The 21,118-nt window shown below is 38.8% G+C and overlaps 1 protein-coding gene across 15 annotated transcripts in view; it reads left to right on the plus strand.

Annotated features, from left to right (window-relative positions):
* DMD (dystrophin) overlaps window positions 1-21,118 on the plus strand; it is a 1,176,091-nt gene that overhangs the window by 1,068,781 nt on the left and 86,192 nt on the right. For 2 of the 15 annotated variants that reach the window (XM_065677223.1, XM_065677226.1), the window contains exon 1: window positions 17,955-18,094. The exons of 11 other annotated variants lie outside the window; for them this stretch is intronic. In XM_065677223.1, coding sequence (XP_065533295.1) covers window positions 18,075-18,094 — 20 coding nt within the window. In that variant the 5' untranslated portion in view covers window positions 17,955-18,074. Of the gene's footprint in view, window positions 1-17,953; window positions 18,095-21,118 lie in introns of those variants that run through there. 2 more of the 15 variants (XM_065677225.1, XM_065677224.1) reach the window with 2 other exon arrangements.

The following is a 21,118-nucleotide window of genomic DNA, read 5'->3' on the forward strand; positions in this document are numbered from 1 at the left end:
ATAAAGCCGTGCTCTGAGCACCCCTTAGATGAGATTAGTAGGTGCTCACAGAAGAAAGTCTTTGATGAGAAAGCTAATCCTTGGTCATCCCGCAAATACTCCTGCATATATCAAAGAGCAGGAGGAAAACAAGTTTTGAGCAAATGCATCACTAGCAAAAAACCTGACACAATCAGACTCAGTAGGCACAACCAGTTTCAGTCAAAACTATGTCTTTTGCTCTATTTTTATTTGTATGGTGCAACGAAATTCCAGCCATCTTGAGCACAGAACCATATGCAAGTACAGTAGCATGCACAATAGCTAGCAGCCAAGGGCAAAACTGGTCAGGCTATAACAAACCAGCACTAAAGCATATCAATAGATTGAGACTGGATTTCTTACTAATGGTGCTTGAAGACAGTTTGACCACTCATTAAACCATAGTCTATCATGAAGGAGAATTTAGAAGAATGTTTTAGCAGCTATTCTCCTCAAGCCAGTTGCATTGCCAGTGATCTCATACTGAAATAGTGACATACCATAAAGACAAATTAAGTTCTTCACCAGCTCAGCTCTTCACAAGAGAAGGCAAGTTTCCTTTCTGTTAATACAGCATGCAACACAATGGATCACAACAAAATTAGGTTCTCTAAGCGGTACTACAATTGAGATATTTAATAATAACAATTAGTCTGAATAATGTACTCTCAGCAGCTGCTTGCGATGCTTTCCTCATCACAGTATGCTTTCCTCATCACAGTCAGTACTGCTGAAATGCTTTTAGTGGCATAGCACCTAATTCATATGCTCAGAAATTTCCCCAAAATTAGAAATGGTAGTTGCAACTTTTTCCCCTTCTTGTGAGAAATGTATGCTTATGATTTCCAAGGGCCTGGTGCATTACAAAAGATATTGCCACTACTATCTATGTTGTGTTTTTTAAACATCATCTACTTGGAAATTAACAAGTCACAGCAATACCCCACCAACCCAAACCATCACCCACTCAATTTCTTGTCTCAACTTGTATTTTTAAATTCTTCAAACCCACAAACTCTGTTTTCCAAATCCTGGTTTTCTGAGCAGCTGTTACTCTGAAAAAAGTATTTCATTTCTCCCTAGCAGTGTTAGCACTTGCATTTCCCCGCTACTGGAATCAATGCTCAATTAGCATGGTTCAGTCACAGTTCTAAACTCTGCTTAGAACTTATATTATATTGTCAGCCTTGGACACTTCTTTATTCCACCTTGGCGTTAAAAGGAGAGGCTGCTTTCAACTTCAAGTCAAGCTATGGTTGTATTATTCTATAGCTTCCTTTAGAGATGAAAAAAAAAAACAAAAAAAGGAACAAAATCCTCATCAGTGGTAATTAATTTTGACAGTGTGGGCTTTGTAGCAATTCACAAACCTGTACTTTGTGCATCAGCATTCCTTATTATTCCAATTAAAGTGGAACATTGTGCCCTCGCCAGTCATTAATGGGTTTTCATTTTGTAAATGACATTTGCAAAAGTTAAAATGGGCAGTTCATATAAAGTCCACAGGCAAGAGCGTTAAAATTAGCATCACCATAGCAACAGTCTTCCATCATTAGTATTCAGGGCAACAGCAAATGTTTTGTTGTGCTTTTGTTTCCAAAAAAAGATTTTTCTTTACTTGTCATTCATACAGTGAAAAGGCTCAAACCCATATATTTCAGGTAAAATTATTATATTCATTTGAATGTCACTGTTCTAAAATTTCCCAGGTTTTGCAAGGTGTTTGTTTTTCAGGACAGAGGCTGAATTTCAAAATCTCCACAGCTGTGTATATCTAACCTCCTGAGCAACATTTATGCATTGCCAGCCTCCTGCTCAACAGTACAGTTTTATATGAAGTCTGTCACTTCTACTCAAGAATCTGTACCAAGTAACAGATTCTGATGAGAATCTGTAAAAGACACATGCACGGTGAAACATGGTCAGTCCCCCTGTCCTGGGTTTACCAGGAGCCGTTTTGCTCCTTCTTAGTAACTGGTGCAAGTTCTGTGTTTTGACTTCCAGCCTGGGAAGAGAGCTGATGACACCGATTGTTTTTAATTGTTGTTAAGTATTTTTATTCTGGCCAAGGACAAGTGGAGTGTGCATCTGCTCAGTACTAGTTTTGGTGTTTAAATGATGCTATTTATATATGCTTGTTATTTTCTCCCCTCAGGAATTGCAATATAAGTGTATACATCATCCCTAGTGAAACAATATTCAAATATCGTCTAGTCTGCCAGAGTTTAGAACTGAGAAGAAAAGGGTGCTTCTGCTATGGTAAACCAAGGTAGATTATGAGTGTACTCCAGTTCCTTTATTGGAAGAGGTGATTCCCTAAATATACCCTGAGGCATCCTGTTTGCATAGGTCTTCCGTGAAACCAATCAATAAAGTAGAAGCAATAGTTGTCCTCTAGAAACAAATATTTTGTGTGCAGAGAGAGGTTAAGAAAAGAAAAGCAAGAGGAAAAACATTAAGGAAATTCTATGATGTCGGGGTGAGGTCAGTAGAAGTACTACTGTTTTAATCTGACGTACCCTGGTTTGTTCAGTAACAAGCACAGATCGGCAGGAACTGAATGCTGAGGAAGTTGGGTCTGTTCAGCCTGGAGAAGAGAAGGCTGCGTGGGGACCTAATAGCAGCCTTCCAGTATCTGAAGGGGGCCTATAGGGATGCTGGTGAGGGACTCTTCGTCAGGGACTGTAGTGACAGGACAAGGGGTAACGGGTTAAAACTTAAACAGGGGAAGTTTAAATTGGATATAAGGAGGAAATTCTTTCCTGTTAGGGTGGTGAGACACTGGAATGGGTTGCCCAGGGAGGTTGTGAGTGCTCCATCCCTGGCGGTGTTCAAGGCCAGGTTGGATGAAGCCTTGTGTGGGATGGTTTAGTGTGAGGTGTCCCTGTCCATGGCAGGGGGGTTGGAACTAGATGATCTTGAGGTCCTTTCCAACCCTAACTATTCTATTCTGTGATTCTATGATTCTATGATTATGTCCCTGGGTTTTAATTTGGCACAGGAAGGTTCCTTCTTTCCTCTTCATCTTTTTTAAATACTTAATTTTGTAGATTTTTTGCTGATAAGAGTCTTTAACAAGTAAACACACTTTAGTGCATCACAAAAGCTAGGCAATATAATCTATTCCATTCCAGATATTCCTGTATTTTAACAAGTAGGGCACATTTTCATACAGTGATTGCCTTCCTAGTACCTTCTCTTGTAGTATTAATTCTTCAGCTAGTGAGACCCACAAAACTGTAAAACCCTTAAAAGTGGTTTATATGTGTGTATATATATACACCTCTGAGGGAAATTGTTCTCAGCTTAATAAAATCTGTCCATGATGGGTTTACTTTTGGTGCTTGGCACTTAGAAGGCTTTAACACAGAAGGGGATTGATGTAACCCTGAGGTTCTGAAACATCTTCATATCTGTTCATTTGTTCAACCGCTTATTTTTCTTTCTTTTACAGGCGCACCTTTTTGTTAGGTCAAGTTAATATCTCTCCTGTGCTGACTCACTCACTTTTTTTCCTTATTTGCTGCTTGTCAGATGCTTTCTGGGAGATTAAGCGTGCTACAGAAGTTCATTTTCTCTCTTTTAAATTTTCATCCCCTACTGCAGTGAAGACACTTACATACTGAACTGTAATATTTTGCAGAATTTTGCCATTTGATCTTCACAGATAAATTCAGTGGGGAAATGGAGTATCATAAAAACTGAGTAATGTTCACTGAATCCAGATTTTAGTCTTCATTTAACTAAAAGGTTTTGTGCCTAGCATTCTGTCTAAGCAAGATTCTTTGTAAATCTGATTAAATTTGATACTAGTTTCTTGCAATGCTGAATCTTACAATCACCAAATAAATAACTTACCTTTTAAAAAATCAACTTTTTGGATCTTTTTAGATTATTACCTCTTTACAAACTTTGAACTAGAACATCATTAGAAAGATTTACCTTAAGTTGAAGGGGTTTACAGTTTTGTTTTTTTTGTAAGAATGACAGGCAGAGGGGCCATTTCTGGGAAGGATCAGTGATAGATTACTATTTTCCATTCCAGATTGCATTCATTCAGGGGCAGACACTTGAGCAGTGTTGTGGCAAATGAGAGGAAATTGCCAGTTTCTTGTTTATCCGAAATAGATAAATGCTGTGTTTCCCAAAATATATGTATGTATACTTTCTACTTATGAGTGTCCTTGATAAAGCTACTGAAGCTGTTATGCATTTGGTCTAGAAATACAGAAGGAGATGCACCTCTGTGAGCATAGATTTCACATATGCTATACTAGTTGCAGATTTCCCGTCTAAAGAGTGAACTCTGGAAGCAGAAGTAAGCAAACAAATATCCTCAACTTTCTGTGTCATGTATTAATCTTCTTCAGAATCATACACAGCTCCAATATAGAATACAAATAAGTGGTTTGTGTCTTTTTTCCTGAGAGTAACAGACTATGTATTTTGTAGCTGGAAATATCTATGATTACAGGAATAAAAAGTAAAAAGCAAGAGTTAGAACTACTAAACCTAAACCACATTTTTATTTCTCCATCTATAAACTTTTAGTACAAGTAATTTGGAATAAAGGCATCTTGAAATTTTACTTCAGTGCTGAGAAGGAATTTTCTTCCAGACTTCTGCCAGTGAGAGCATTTTAGCCACTAAGACCCAGCTGTTGAAAAGTATATTTTTTCACTGTACTTCACTTTAAGAATCACCTGAAAATTAGAGGTTAAAAAAATTATTCCCAAAGGTTTGTTACTCACCACTATTTACAAATGGTGGTTTGAACTTTGGACTTATGAACTGAGCTATTTTGGCATAAACCATCACTAGAAGCATAAACAAAATGCACCAACAGATTACATTCCTGGCAATAGGTGCACTCACCTTATTTTTTGGTCTAAATACTGCCTGTTAATGGAAGTGCTTATTCTTTTAGTACTACTGTAACATTACCAAACAATTTAAAACACTTAGCAGACTGTTCAGTTGCAGGCAGTGTTCTATATCTTCATATTTGATCAGTGTTTTCTTCTGCACATTCCTTATTCATCACTATTTTAATTGTTCTATAGCACAAAAAAAAAAAGTGAAATCTTTACTAATATGGACATTCCATATAAGTTCTTGCTTTCATATTCTATTATTTCTTCTTTTGCTTCCTGTTTGAGGGAGGAATAACTATTTCATCACTCTCTAATAATCTTGAGCCGAAGAACCTGCAGAGGAATCCAAGTTATAGTGGGGGCAGTTTAGGCTCCCACCTGACTTACTCTCAGAAGTCTGCAAATTTAAGTTCTGCACCGAAAGCAGCTTGCTTGGATTCAGAGATACGCTCATTGATTTCAGCAAATTACTTCTTATTTTTAGCAGCGTAAGAGGGATCAGAATCTGGCTCTCATCATTTCCTCTCATGTATCACATTTTCTCACATCAGTGCCCAAAGTACTGTGGAACAAACATTTGCTGCTGGCAAAACGCAAATCTATCTGTACAGTTTTCTCTTGAGAAAACCAAGTGCAAAATCCTCCATGCTGCTTTGCTCTGGGGCATTTGTGCACTATTCTAGAAATAAGGAGTGGAAAATTGTCTGTCAGTGTGAGACCTTTATCAAACTCATTTGCATGGATATGCCCACATCATGTAATCTCACAGTAGGCCTCTTCATAGAATCACAGAATCATAGAATGGTTAGTGTTGGAAAGGACCTTAAGATCACCTAGTTCCAACCCCCCTGCCATGGGCAGGGAGACATTCCACTAGACCAGGCTGCTCAAAGCACTATTCAGCCTGGCCTTGAACACTGCCAGGGGTGGGGCATCCACAACTTCTCTGGGCAACTTGTTTGGATCCAGTCAGGCAAAGGGAGTCAATCCTAACACTGGTTTTGGTCAATGGCATGTATTTATATCACCTGGGGACCTCCTGAACAATTCTTTGGTATGTGTGGTTTTTAAAGTACATCGCAATTTTCTTCCTCAATTTTATAAACCCAAATTAAACTTCCACTGACTTTAAGGAGATCATTGTGACCGTTACTCACTCTCCCTTTTTCCTTCCTTTATGCGTAAGTTTATCTCCTACAAATAGCCAAAGTCCTGAGAGCCCAATGTTGCTCTGATATTTTCAGACTGAAATTCTGCTCATCTGTTTTTCCAGTTCTGCAGCAAGGGCATTGACAAAGATCATCACTGCCTTGCTTTGCCTTGTTGCATCTTGCAGATTTTCAACTTTCCTGAATTCTTTCCTTATTAGATCCTCACAATAATCGTTAGACATTTGCACACTCTTCAAGTCAAAGCTTTGCTCTTCTTTGTGAAGAAGTTAGACAAAAGAGACAATCAACCCCAAAAATCTAGAAAACTGCCTCCTGCCCTATTCTCTAGAATTTTAGTTTTCCTGGATAATTTGCTTGTCAAAATATTTTCTCTCTGGCTTCAACTGAACGGTCCAAAACCACAGCTCAAATAGATTCTAATTTTATACTGTACAGCTCTTTTTAACGCTATCTTAAAGAAGTACATGATATGTCTCAAGTAAGAGCATTTACCAGCAATTTCTTTTTTTGTTTCAAAAGCCAACCTGAATTGTGCAGAATTTTGTTTTTGTATTTACTATGAAAGTAACATATGTGCTGATGAATAATGAGTAAGGATCTTCAGCAAAATAAGAGTATATTTTTTTCCCCATGTAAGCTGTTCATAACTGTAATATGTACTGACAAACTTTACACAGCTTTACTTAGCAGATTCCCATTGCAGGTGAGACTAAACAGGTGGCAACCCCCGATCAGTGCCTTGTTATCACTGAGAAGCTTTGATCTACCTAATGTATAATAAATAAGATTTTGCATTTTAATAATCTTGCTGCTTTCATATCGTTTGTGTTGTAAAGTCTTATTTTCAAAACTTCATCTTTTTTATTATTTAGATTACTTTTGATCATTTATTTATTTCAACATACCTACCAGTAGACAGATGATATACTAGGTGGGAGATACTATACCATATACCCACCACTCCCTCTGTCCACCGTTCTGTCATTCCTATGCCTGTAAAAGCGGTAGCTGTTCTCTTTTTTTTTTTTTCAGTTTACACAATGTAAGAAATTGACCAGATGATCCTTTTAGGTTAAAATATTGGCTGTCAGAAAATGCCATTAATCTTAGTGTTCTCCTTGTTCTACATATACTCCTCACTTTAGAGCTTTATTATGCCTTTATGAGTGAATTTCATATAGTGTATATTATATGGAAAATGCAAGGTTGCGTGTTGAGTTGGTCTTGATGGTCCTTATTGGTCCCTTCCAACCTGAGATACTCTATGATTCTATGATTTATGCTCCAGTAAAGACCAAAAATTTATTTTGCCAATGAAATAAACTTGAGTTTCTTGGAAATAGCATTCGCATTTCTGGTCTCACATACATACAACAATCCAAGGCTGATGCTGTAGCGCTCTTAGTAATTTAGTACTTATATTGCTATTCAAATTCCCTATGATTGTGGTCAGTCTGATTGTTTCACGACAGGGAAGATAAGACCAAACCATATCTATAAAAAAGGCATTACTGAAACCAGTAATATTTACACAATATGTAAGAATAATGCATTGCTCATGAATAGGTATTTTTTCTCTGTCAGTGTGCTTTATCTTGTATTCACTGAAGTCCATTGCTAGATTTCTCACAAATTGTGTAATGTCAAACTGAGCACTTAATTAAATTTTGAGTTAGAAAAGCTATAGAACAGACACTGAAATTGTTCTGTAAAGGGTATTTTAAATTATCCTCTTAATTGCAAATTGCACTAAAAGACAAAGTAGAGAAAAATATAATTTTAGCATAATGACCTAAATTGGGAAAATAAGAACTGTTTTTTTCAGTGTTGGAATTGGTGGCTGGAACTGATTTATATAAATTGTGCCCATCTAGGAACAAGCAAACCCATGAAATTAAATATCCATCAAATTGTTTTAAATGAGAGAATGGGATAGTCTGCCAGTGTGAGAACAACCTGTACTTGCTAAGGGATGCAGCCAGAATTTTGTTTGGAAGCAAATTCAGCTCCGTATGTGGTATGCAGTGCACTAAAAGCTTAGAGCATTTTCCTTGCACACTATGCTTCTGCAGGTTACAGCGTCGGCAAGATGCTGTAGTGTATATGAATACAGAGGTGTCTGAGAGAGCAGATGAGTATTCTTCGAAGTCCTACCTTTCACCAGTTTCTTACAGAGATTGTTACCTAAACCTATTCCTTTGTAGATAATGAAACTTCAAGAAAGAAATGCCATTAGAGGCCAGCTGCTTTGCTGGTATGCATTTGAAGTGATTCTTCAATTCGTTAATTCTGTCAAAAATTGTGCCAGCTTACAAAGGTTTTGAATAAAAATAATAGTTGTTTTTTTTTTTCTTTGAAAATTTGCTGCAAACTTTGGAAATTGCCTATAGAGCATTCAGCACACTGTAAAATAAATTATGATATGGCTGCTCTTCACTGGCAGTAACTTGGTTTTATCAAATCACTTGCTTTCTGGATAGAAAATCCTGTACTTAAAAATTATTATTTTAATTGCCAGCTAATTTCTTTGGTAGGCTCGTCAAGCAAGCCTGAGGATCTAGCGCATCATAGTCTACTGCATGGCATTTAAATCACAGGGGTTTCAACTGATCTAGAACTCTCCTGTTTCCCCCAGTGGAGGGAGATGTTTTTGCCATTCAATGGGGTGGGTTTGTTCTGCAGGGACAGGCCCAACTAGTTTCAAAAGATTGCATTTGTTGCAGTGGTTTGGCTGCACTAACTCCCACATTAGATCAGACAATTTTGGAAAAAATAAATTAATAAAATTATGCCTTGAGTCCACAGGAACACTAAGGGGGATGTAAAGGACGTCCGTGGCCAGTCTGCTGTACAGTGGTTCACCTCTCAGCAGTAAGAACAAGAGTCGCTGTGGGATATTTTGATGAAGAGATTACTATTATTCTCAGCACAGACATGCATAGCAGTGTAGGTGTAAGATAACATGCCACTAGAAAGTCAAAATACTCAAAATATTGTCACATATGGAGAGTTTATCTCTCTTGGCTATTTCATAGACTAATTAAATGGCAGCATAGGCCTAGTCCCACTGTCCTTGTATTCTCCAAATTGCTAGCACGTTTCATGTATAATGTTGTCATGGACATAACTATCAAAACCAGCCACTTTCTTTATTTCTGACCCAACAGAGTGCACTTTGTCATCACCAAATAATCATTTTCGCTGCATATAATCCCTTTTAAAATTTTAAAATGCATGCTAGCCTTAGTGAAGTAAGGTTTACTATGAAAATTATCAGGAAAAAAAGTAATATAGCATGAAGTAAAAAAAAAAAAAATATATATATATATATATTTGGCCTTTGGGGAAATGGAAGACTTCTAATAATACCTGACTTATGAACAAGAAAGAAGTTTCTTGTCTTTGATTCCTAAATTGTAATTCTTAGAATAAATTCAAATGAATGCTCAGTATGGCAAGCTGCTAAAACCAAAACTCTCCAAAGGTTTTAGTTCAGTATTAAATTCATTGGTTTGAAAAAAAGCAGTGGATTAGAGGGGGTCTAATCCTTCACTCCCTGATTGCGCTCTATTTGGCAAAATTCTTAGGCTTTCAGCTTCTACAAATCTTTGCAAAATTATTTTTATCCTTAATAAATTATTTGCTCTGTTAGTTACCCTAAAACAAAACAAATTGAAGGACATGGGTGGAAGGATAATAATTTCAGGAATAATTACACTAGACTTTTAAGAATGAGAGTGAAAAGCAACTGCAGCAGCAAAACTGGAAAAGTAACAAGAGATTAATTTCCAAATACTGATGAGAATTGTAATATTGCTAAGCAAAAATGAGTTTTGTACTGAAGTACAAAAGTTTTTAGACACTACATATCTTAACCCAGTTTTTATTTAAAATATAAGCTTGAAGGTGTTTTGCCTTTTTTATATTCCCTTCGCTGATGCCCAGTAGTGTAAAGACATTAACCGAAGAGGTGACAATTGTATGCAAAATGGCATTTGGTTCTAAATCTGGCAACTTTAAACCAGAGCTGTTGACAGTAATTGAAGGAAAGTTATTTACCTGGAGAGAAGAACGGTAATTTAAAACACCGTATTTTCTTAATATAACAGACTGGGTTTGTTTTTCTGGGATTAGGGGTGAATGCTCAAAACAGTTATAATATTTTCTGAGACAGGAGGTGGAAGTTTAAATGATAGCTCTTTCTGACTTTGTAGACGCTCAGAAAATTGTCTGCTACATAGAAGGTAATACATTATCTATGTCTATTAGATTTATTCCAGCATAAAATTTCAAATTGTGGACACTATTAAATAAACAAATGGTTTGGATCCTGTGAATGCTCTGCATTTGTAATGTACTGTGTAGTTACAGAGAAATGGTTGAATTTAATAATTATTATTTTCTCCTTCAGAGGAAGGTGACAAAAACTGTGATGCTCCTTTTGACTGACAATGTAAAATTAGGTATTTGGATCTTTTTAAATAATCTAGCATTCTGTGTCCTGTAGTGAGGGAGATGATAAACTTGGGTAACTCCATTTAGTCATAGCAGTAAGAATTTTCTCTTTAAGTCTGGACTACTTTAGAAAAAGCTGAAGATGTTGATATGGTAGGACTGTAGGTTGACATTTCTGATAATGTGTTCAAGGAAGTTTGATGTAGCAGCAGGAATCTAAAAATGTTAATGTGGACCATAGCTAATGTTTAAATCTTTAATATTTTAGAGCTGTGAGGATTGTTCAGGATTTAGACTGGATTTTTGAAAGCAGTTTGTTTAAAATAATAAAAAAAAAAAAGTAGTTCCAAATAGAAATTTGGAAATTGATTAGTTCAATGTAGAAAAATAAAATGCTTAATATAGAAAGAAAATAACTATTTTGGCTGATTTTGAGCTCCACACAATCACAATTGTACTTGATTTAATAACGGACTATGGTAGGTCTTAAATGTCATCTATGTACTTTTGGTCATAAAAGGCTCTTTGTGTAGACATCGCATCCCTGATTTTCCTTGCAAGTTTTTCACAGTGAATTTGGCTGTGTTGCTATAAAGGGAATGTTCATTTTGCAGGTTTATTCTTTCATTACAAGATTCTATTTTCTGTTTAATAACAGGAAGCACAGAACTGAATGCAGGTATGCCAACAGAATTGAAAGCAATTTGAAGCCTCACTGAGATGCACCATGAGAGGTTTAGCTCAGTTCAGATGTATGAAATACTGAAAGTATACCTAGACATTGACTTCTATTAAATGCTAGCATCCACAGGATTCTTTCCTGAATTAACTGCTACCTATTGTGCCAGAAATAGAAGGAGCTACACAAAGATACCAAAATGCAAAAAACTGGGAGGACTACTTTGTTAGGAAGAACCATATTATAGTGAAGTGAATGGAAGGAGGAGAAGCTGTCTGGAATTATGTGAAGCATGTGCCAAAGTCAAAATGCTTGAACATGCCACAGAAGACTTGAATTAAGTTCTTGGCTTACACGTTAGCTAGGAAATAATCTTTACCTTACCTCAAAATTCCTTTTATTCCTCTTCACTGAAGTATTTAAGTGCTAACATACATTTAGATTCAATTAGAATAAAATAAAATCTGTGCCCTAGGACATGGCTGCATGGTAGCTGGTATTGAGCCATCCGTCTCTGGAAGCACTAGTTAATGTGAGAATCTGTATGTCTGTATTTGTTTCAAATGGCTGTATATATAAACACTAATTATCATTCTTTGCCATGGACAAGATGACACTATTGCCTCTTGCCATTAAAAGGCACTGCCAGAGCTGTATGAACAATTGTCTCATTTTGCAGCCAAAATAAAGGACATTATTTCATAGACTATTGTTTTGAAATTAAATACAAATTTTGATTTCAGAAATGTCAGATCAGGAACTTTTCAATTTTTTTTTTTTTTTTTTTCTGTTACCAAGTCTGACCTCAGTTCAGGAATGGCTGCACAACCCTGGTCCTGAAGCTGCATTTCCATGCAAATAAACCGTAAGAAATGTCACCTGGATAAGATGAAGGATTTAGCCTGGATGGAACTACTGGTGAGGCTAGTTAGGTGTAGCTGCTCCCTCCTGCCACTAACTTCTTTGGGCCGTTTATTTCCCTAAGTGCAGTGCTGCACTTTCATCTGATTTCTGGATCCCCACGTAAGACATTTAGGAAGAGAGAGCAAAGCAGTGCTATGCAGGAAGACTAAGCTTTGCTCATATTTACACCAGAATATTGGGAGAAGCTAAAGACTCTCCAGTTTTGAAACTAAATCAATGCAATTTTGATTTACCACGGAAGTAAATCAAACCCTTTCTCACATCAGGGCTCTGCATAGTCCAATCTAGGAAAAAGGTTAGAGGCAGACCTCAAATTCATCATATTTGCTAAGGTCAATAACTTCAACATGTTCAGGAAGATGATGGAAAAGCCTAGTTTGTACATAAAAATAGGCAAGACTTCTTGTTGTTACAATTATATATTATAATGTTATGTGTAGTGTATTATAATCATTTAGGAAACAGTATGGTAAATATAACAGATTCAAAGAATCTGTTGTTAAAATACAGAGAGCAAAAAATTAATGTATTCATTCAAAAGTGTAACGTTTGCTAAGTTAGTGGTCTGACAGGGAGTGTGCCTGTATATAGCTGTCATAAAACGCAATAGATTTCTCTTTTTTTCTCCTAAGTGCAGTCTTACCATTGGAACATCTCAGTATGTAATCTAGCATGATCTATGTAGCCTTTTTTCCCAAATGAGTATTTTCTCTTCTAGATAATATTTGCATTTGAAAAATATGTCCTTAGGGAAAGGAAAACTTTTCTGCTTGTATGATATTAGTCATAAAAAAAAAATTAGATTCTATAAACTCAGAAATACATGTGTTGCAGAATGCAACCAAAAAGTAAGTTAGTAAAAAAGGAAGGCATACTTCTCCTTTAATGTCTGTGGAAGCCTTTGGAAGAGAGGGCTGCTTCTGAGGGATCAGGAATGTATGCATAGTGACTGGTAGCTAACATCGAGTTTTCTGGACCCTAAGCAAAGTAGGACTGCAAGATTAAATTTCTTGGTATTGAAACCTATACATTTTTAGGGAACAGCAGAGAAGTTAATGATTTGGGAAGCCAGCTTTTGTGTTTGTGAAACATAATTTTATGCATGGAAATGAAGATTTTGAGGTGAAAAGAGAGTCAGTGAGAAAGAGAGTTTATGAAATCCTGCTTATTTTAATCCCCCAGGAGGCAAAACAGTCATTTATTTCTAACTGGGCACACAAAGAAAAGTAAGAAATGGAGTTTGTTTTCATTGTTTTGTTTAATTTATCCTTATTAGTCTGCATTTTTATTCAACCTTGCTCCCTGAAATAATAACCATTCATTTTGCCAATACAGATTCCTCAAACCAAGAATTTACTATGGTATAATTATTATTTTTCAAGTCTTATTTGTATATTGTAAAGATCAGCAAGCAGTTTTGCTTGGCGTAAGTTTTCTGCTGGTAGATTTTAAGTATTTTTTTATATTTTTTTTATTTTGGTTGGCTGTCGAAAAGCTTTCCTTCAGAGGGGTTTTTAAGACTTTCAGTTACCTAACATTTTGCCAGCATTTTGCTTCTTGGTGTTGCCATTCTTGGGACTATTCACACCGCAGTTCCTCTCCATCCAGGAAGAGTAGGGGTTATTCCTTTCTTAATTTTCTTTATTTCTTGTGGGTTTGTATAGAAGGTAAAAAAGAGCTTTTGGTATTTAGAGGTGTGTGCCTGAAGAGCTCACAGTGCTGGTGGAACTGTGATGTGCTATCCATTGCATCCAGCGATGCATGTAATCTTACTTAGTCTCACTCTGTTCCTCTTTTCAGGGTCATACACCTGGCAGTCGAGATTGAACAATTTTCTACTGCAACGTGTCTAAATTGTCACTATCAGTTTAGAAATTAAAGGTGGCCTCTCCAAATTAACCTTTCCAAGATTTCAGCAGGATGAATATGTATTAGCTATGTATATCTAATATATCCAAAATGACAGGCACCCTCTAATTCATCCTTTATCAACAGCATGCAGTGCAGCACAACATAAGGCACACAGAGGCTGCTCCTGAGGCTCCATTATACTAAACTTGTAGGATGACTAAGATTTCAGTTTCAATCAGGTGTCTTTACTGTAGTAAAAGGAAGTACAGCCTAAAGGAACGCAGAGATTATGAGGAACAGATACACTCCTGTCACACGTGCTGTGTATCATCAGTACGTTCCACACTGTGCATTGAATTGCTGTAAGCTTTGTAACACAGAGGACAGGTTGGGTTTCCCTCAGTCAGAAAGTGGTATGCTCCTTCCCCAACTTTCGCATGATGTAAGTAACTGATTATAAGTATACAGAACTATGAATGTTTCAATAGGTCTTTAATTTACAATGTTGGGGAAAAGGAATGCAGAACTTCAAAACCACTTTCTTCATTGCATTTACAGTATTTTAATGTGCTTCCAGTGGTAGTGTGCAAACAGCCAAAAAGAACCCCAAACCAGCAGCATCCAAAACATTATTCTCTTCTTGGCTCTTCTGAGAGAGCTATCAACAAATACCAGAAAAAAAATCCTGGAGGTGTCAGCCCTTGGAGCATATTTAAGACAGACGATCCAGAAAAGTGTCATCCTACCTCCCAAGTGATTCTGAGTATTTATTTATACCAAGAAAAAGAAAATAGACTCAAACAGCATAACGGATTAGCCAGACCAACACAGAGCACCACAACATCTTCTTACATGCAAGGCAAGTGCTTTCTAAACCACTACACAGATAACTAAGAAATAGTAAAGCCACACTCTAGAAGGAGGACTACACATTGTAAACAACTGTGGAAGCAAGACTTATTTAACAGGAAAATGTTGCATCTTCACTTGCAATGACAGTAAAACTAAAGAAATTACTCTCTAGTTTTCTAACTCATAAAGTGCTAAACTTAGAAGCAAACTTGTACACTTAATGTCTACCCTACTGAGCAGTTTTAGGCAAGTCCCTACCCATTTCTGTGCCTGGGTTTCCATATCTGTCTGTAACATGGAGCAGTGATGCTAATCTACGTAAAACTTATGAAGATTTATACTTTTATACTCAAGCATTGCTGTTTAGAAGTCAGTTATTTTATGTTCATATTATTATTTTCAGTATGTGTATGTCTGTGGCTCTTCCCTCATAGAAAAGGGACAATATTCTGAAAAGAACATATTAAAACTGAAAAATCAGGTTTCTCAAATACACAGATTCCAGTAACCATTTGGACTGCAGACAGCCTGCACATCCACTTTCATCTATTTTTATTCTTTTCTGAAAGAGTTTGGGGGTATTATTTATTTATTAGGTGGCTGTGATTTCCCTTTAAGTACCTGGTGTTGTTAAATATTGAAGAGACAGTTACCTTGATTAGATATAGTCCAGGACAAACCTACAGCATAAAAGAAATAGACACTGTTCTCCTTTTGATTAGGGTCTCTGTGTAGGTGCACAAGTTGGCTGAATAGCCCTTGGATAAGAAAAGTACCATAGGGAATTAAAATTCTGCTTGCTCTGTAATCCTGTTTTATTTTCTACAGGAAGAAGACTCTCTTTTATCAAATAAATGGCTTAAAATTAAGTATGGCATAAAAATTGGCTTCAGTTACAAATGCCAAGTACAGAAACCATTTACACTGCAAACAAAATATATTTTTGTAATAAATTATGGGTAGTTTAAAAGTAAGTTGGATTAAGAGTGGTATTACTTGAATGCATTATACAGCAAAAATACAATTTTGATGTCAATCAAAACAGCTAAAAGCTTTTGTAAATTTGGAGACAGCAATCAGAACTTTATTAAATAGGGTTTTTTTTCATAAAATCAAATAATAAAGTTAGTAGGCCTTAATCCCTTAATCCTTCAACATTCTTGTTTTCCCATGGATGTTCATAAGTGGGTAATAGTTTGATTTGGGAGATCAAAGGGTTAATTTGCTTTTCAATTGAGGAATGACTCAGAGTTCCCCATCATTGGTTTTTTTTTTCTTTTTTAAAGAGGTAAAAAAGAAAGTGGTGTGTGGGAGTAAGGTAGGGGAAAAAAGCCAAGAAAATGGATTCACTAATTGGGGTTTTCACCTGCTGTGAGTCTAATTGAATACAATGCTTTATTTGTAACTCAAGGAGAAAGAAGATTATGCAAAGTATGAGAAACTCAGACTGGTTTTTAAATTCTTATTACTTGGCACTATTGTATGGGAAAGAAGACCAATGTGGTAACAGCAGCACTAACCTTCTGTTAAGGCAGACCAGGCAATTCCAGAAACAGTGAAAATTGCAGGAGTGTATCGGGGGTATCAGTACTGGACACTTCTCAAAGGAAAACAAAGCATTTTTGCCGTGAAACAGCAGGTTTCCAGCTACCCCAAGTCTCCTTGTGTGACACGGGCAGCTGCTCTCTCCTTGTGATAGGCCATGAGGTTTCTTGTGAGTAATGTGCTAAACATCCTTTTCTAAAGGCTTAAAGAGAGCTCTCCCACTTCCTAAAACTTAGCTACAGATGGGGAAAGGTGGGGTTGTTGATGTAACACAATTGACAGCCTGCAGCCACCTCAATCACCTCAAAACAGTTAGCCTGATCAGCTTCACTGAAGTAAATGGAAAATTCTCAGTTTAATGAATTTTAATGTAGTGATTTGTGTTTACACAAAAATGAATCCTCTTCTTCCTTCCATGTGGGTAGAGTTGTAGATCCAAGGTAACTGAAAACTGTGAATTAGACCTTTTAAAATAAATTAAATTATGAGAATTTAACATTTATTTCCATTAAGTTTTATATTTTCATTTTAGGGCCTAAGGGGCTGAAACCTTCTTACACTTTTGATGCTTCTAGAAAAAAAATGTGGGCTTTCCTTGAACTGCTTGTTGAGTTTTTCCTAAAATGCATGTGACACAGCTACCTGGAGCACTAAGGAGAGCCCTAAATATCCTGGTACATATGATAAAACCCACCAAGTTCAGTGGCTACAGACATCTGTGTAACAGGAAAGCAATCTTTGAGTTCTCCTGTGGTATAGAAACTATAGGAAATTAGGGGAGAGATGAATTTTCCCAACTTCTGTGTCTGTGTCTTCCCAGTGTAAAATTAAAGAGGTTTTGTGTACGTCTGAAAGACACCTTTTTTGGGTGGCTTCACCAAGACTGCACAATCTGTAAGACTTGAAAGACCATTTAGCTGTGTGAAGGACTCAGTTCTCTAGGCAGGATTATTTTAACGAATAAAGGACAGAGATGTGAAGCTTGCTCAAAAGGAGACCCGCTGCCCTGATTTGGAATGCTTGTGGCACTAAAAGGAGATTGTTAGCTCTCCTTTGTGTACTGAATATTAAGCAGGAATTAATACACCGAAGCGTTGCGCCAGTTACTCGGCAGGAACAGAACTGTTCCTTCTGCTCTGGCAGTTCCAGGGGAGCAGCTCATCCGTCCTTCCCCCGCCAGGCCACGGCAAGCCCTCCGAAATGAGATTACCTGATTTCACTCACAAATAAACCACTCAGCGTTCTAAGCGCCGAAATTAACAGCCGCAAAGCAAAAAGGCAGGTGAAAGCCCATTTCAAATCCATCCCAGCTTCGGTGCCTATCTCAGTTTAAGTTCCCTTCCGCTGAAGGCGAACCGACTTTCAGCCTTGGAGCACACCCAGCTCCTCAGGGGAGCAAACATACACCCCCGGAAAAAAAACCCACAAAAAGCCCAAGGAGGGCTTCCTCAGGCCGCCGAAGAGCTACCCCAGTCTGGGCGAAGGCCGAGAAAGGGCCGAGGTGCCTCCTCACCCCTGGGGATGAAGAGGGGTGCTGCTCGGGGCGGCACCGGGGCGGAGCAGGGTGGGGGAGCACCGCCCCTTCTCTCCCTCCATCGCTCCTGCCCGCCCTCCCGGCGGGGCGGCTGCAGTGGCGCTGGGCGGCGGGGCTGCGCGGCCGCGCTGTTTCTCTCTCCGCCGAGCTGCCGAGCAGTCGCCGCCATGAGGGAGCAGCTCAAGGGGTGAGGGGTTGCGGGGGGCGCGGGGCGGCAGGTGCCGGCGGCTACGGGCGGGGGGGGGGGTGCTCCGGGGCTCTCAGGTGTTGGAGTCGAGCGCCCGTCGTGGTCCCGGAGGCGGGGAGTAGCGTGGCGGGTAGCCGTTGTCTTCAGTGACCGTGCCGCGGTGCGGCCGTACCTGCCGTTCGTGCCCCTGGAAACGTCAACGCGCTGCCCGGTTTCTCGTGGGAACTCGAAACGGCGTTGACTGCGCGCCCGTTCCCTCTCGGGAGGCCGTAGTTCGCGCGGGATGTGTCCAGCTGGAACGCGTAGGAGATGGCGAGGGAGCGCGATCGCACACACGGGAGCCCGGGCGGGGCAGGGCAGGGCAGGGCGAGCCCCCCGGGTAGCGGTTGTGCCGGAGGGGCTGGTGCCCGCGGCGCCGGCGGGACGGGAGCCGGCGGTTCTCGCTGCCCCTCAGGTTCTGAAGGGAAGCGCAGTGCTGTAGAACCGAGCGTACCTGCGTAGCGCATAGCGTGTGCTGTAACTTGGTTCAGGCGTGAACTTCAGCGGAATTCCCGGGAACAGGCGTGCTTAGAAATGTGTTACTCTTCCCGGCAATGTCATGCTTAGAAATAATCTGAAAACTTAATAGGCAGAAGAAACTGGGAGGGAGTTTCCTCTGGGCTATTGCATTACGGGTGCTGTATTTCTTGTTATACGGTACACTGTATTGCCTCTTATATTGTTACTGTAAAATACCTCGCAGTCTGGGCCACCAGCGGCATGCCCGGCCCCCAAGCTCAGCTGAAGTTGGGCTGAGAAGTACAGCATTTTTTTGCAGGGGTATGCTGAGTAAACAAGAAACATGGTCCTGTGTAGGATCTCTGACCTTTCAGGGCTAAGGAATTGTTCGAGGCCATCACTGTTTGAGCCTGGATTTGACAAGACCCTGCAGTGAAATTGCTTTGGCAGAAGTGGAGAGGATAGGCTTTGAAAAACAAATAGATCAGTGGAGAGTGACAGCTTGGGGGGGGGGGGGGCTCACCAAGTCTTAGCCGCTGGGCTGGAGTCTTTGCCCGCAACATGGTGTGCAAAATAAATGTTTAACATCAAGGGCAGAAAAAAAGAGTTACTACTCAGTGCTTGGTAGTTGATATTTGCCCTTCTCCTACTATTCATTTCCAGTATCGGCAAGAAACTTTAATATGTATTGGTGCCTGCCTTCAGCAGTCTGATAAATCTTGCAAAAGCCAATAAAACATGCTGAAGTCAAATTCCTCCTGAAAAGACACTGATCCTTGGATTAAACAGAAGTAATCTCTTCACAGATCAGTAGTCCTTAGATTTACAGATGAAAACAGTAGTCCTTTGTAAAGCACAAAGGAGTGCCACCTTTTCACATTGCTAATACTTTCCATAACGGTAACTTGTTTTATCTAAGGAATTAATGAAACACTGTAAAAAGACAACTGTTAGGTCATCCTTGCAATCAGTGTCATCTACTGTGAAAAACGTTTCTCTTTCAAATGATTGGTAGTGTCTCTTCATAAAAACAATTCCAATTGTGTTTGGGTTAGTTTAGTAAAATCCAAACAACTCCATCATGTTTATTTTGGCTTTTTGACAACAGTCATAAGGTGGCTGGAATAACATTTTCTTCGTCTTAAAGCCAAAAAAGGTGAGAGGTAATGTAAATCGTGTTGTTTGAAAATGGTTCAGTTCAGTGCTTTGTAAAATACTATAATTTGGTTGTTTTCGTAAGTGTATGTAACTATTTACTGCTGCCTGATAGAATTTCTTATTCTATGCACATGCACATCTAGTTCATGTCGCATTTTCTAATGAAGGGTAAGGGGAGAAGTGCAGCAGAACTGGCTCTGGTATCACCAGTGAGGAAGGATGTAAGAGTTTAAAAAAGGGCTCTGCAGTTGCAGCCTAAAATTCTAGATTCTGGATCTGAGCAGTGAATACACATGAGGCTGAATCCCAGGTATGTATTAAAAAGGGGAAAAAAAAAGAAAAAAAGAGTGCAATCAGAAACAGTTCAAAGGTTTGCAAATGTTTCAGTTTGTCTTGTGCAGGAATGTTTGGAGAGGGAATCTGTGCAGGAATTTGGGTGGTGGAGGGAACATTGCTTTCCACTCTGCCCGCTACTGGTGTTGCTCAGAAGTAGTATAAAAGGAAGATAAGCAACTGTATTTTGTCCAAACTGATCAAGTTATAACAGGGGAACTGTAAATCAGCTAGCGTGTCTATTAGGATATCATCTCTTGATGTCAGGTTTTCAATCCTATGTTATTGGCTCAACCGACAGCGATGAGAGACAAATCTCTGCTGTTGGCAGGAACAGTGGAGTTGACGCAGGCATAGTGTGACAGAATTCCCCACATAAAAATTATCCCTGCTAATATAATATAATCATCCTTTAATGAAGTGGTCCTGTGGTTCCCAAAGGATGTATTAAGTGAAGACTTTGCTTTCATCCCACTGAATTATCAGTGTATTTAGCGTGCCAGTCACACCAGTGCCTAGGTGTCATCCTTATCCACTGCTGCTGTTCTCCTTTACAGGCCTTGGTTTTAATTTCCTTTCCACCTTTGCAGCTTAAGTCAGATGAGAAAGAGGGAAATACGCCGTGTGAGCCCACCTGTATTTTTATTTGTTGCAGAATGTCCATGATTTAAAAGCTAGTGATCAATTTAGTTGACCTAAATGTAGAGCCAAGTTGAAAACTGTATCCTTTGAGCTTGTGCAATATTGCAAAACTATTGGCTGTGTGCACCGATGCCTTTTTTATGTTGATGGTTTATTGGAAACGCATCTTGAGTACTATTTCTCCACGTATTCTCACCCTGCTTTAGCTGCTTTTAGTCAAGAGGTCTTGCACTACACTTTTCCTGCTTTCTGACTTGCAAGCTGTAAAGGGCCTTGTTCACCGGAGTTTGAAACTCTGGCAGATGCTTTGCTGCAGATCTATTAAGGATGCTACAGCATTCCCAAGTGTGGTTGAGGCTGCCTGAAACTGCTGAGCTGGCATTTCACTTCAGA

This window comes from Lathamus discolor, chromosome 4 (assembly GCF_037157495.1).
Source record: "Lathamus discolor isolate bLatDis1 chromosome 4, bLatDis1.hap1, whole genome shotgun sequence".
Taxonomy (NCBI): Eukaryota; Metazoa; Chordata; class Aves; order Psittaciformes; family Psittacidae; genus Lathamus; species Lathamus discolor.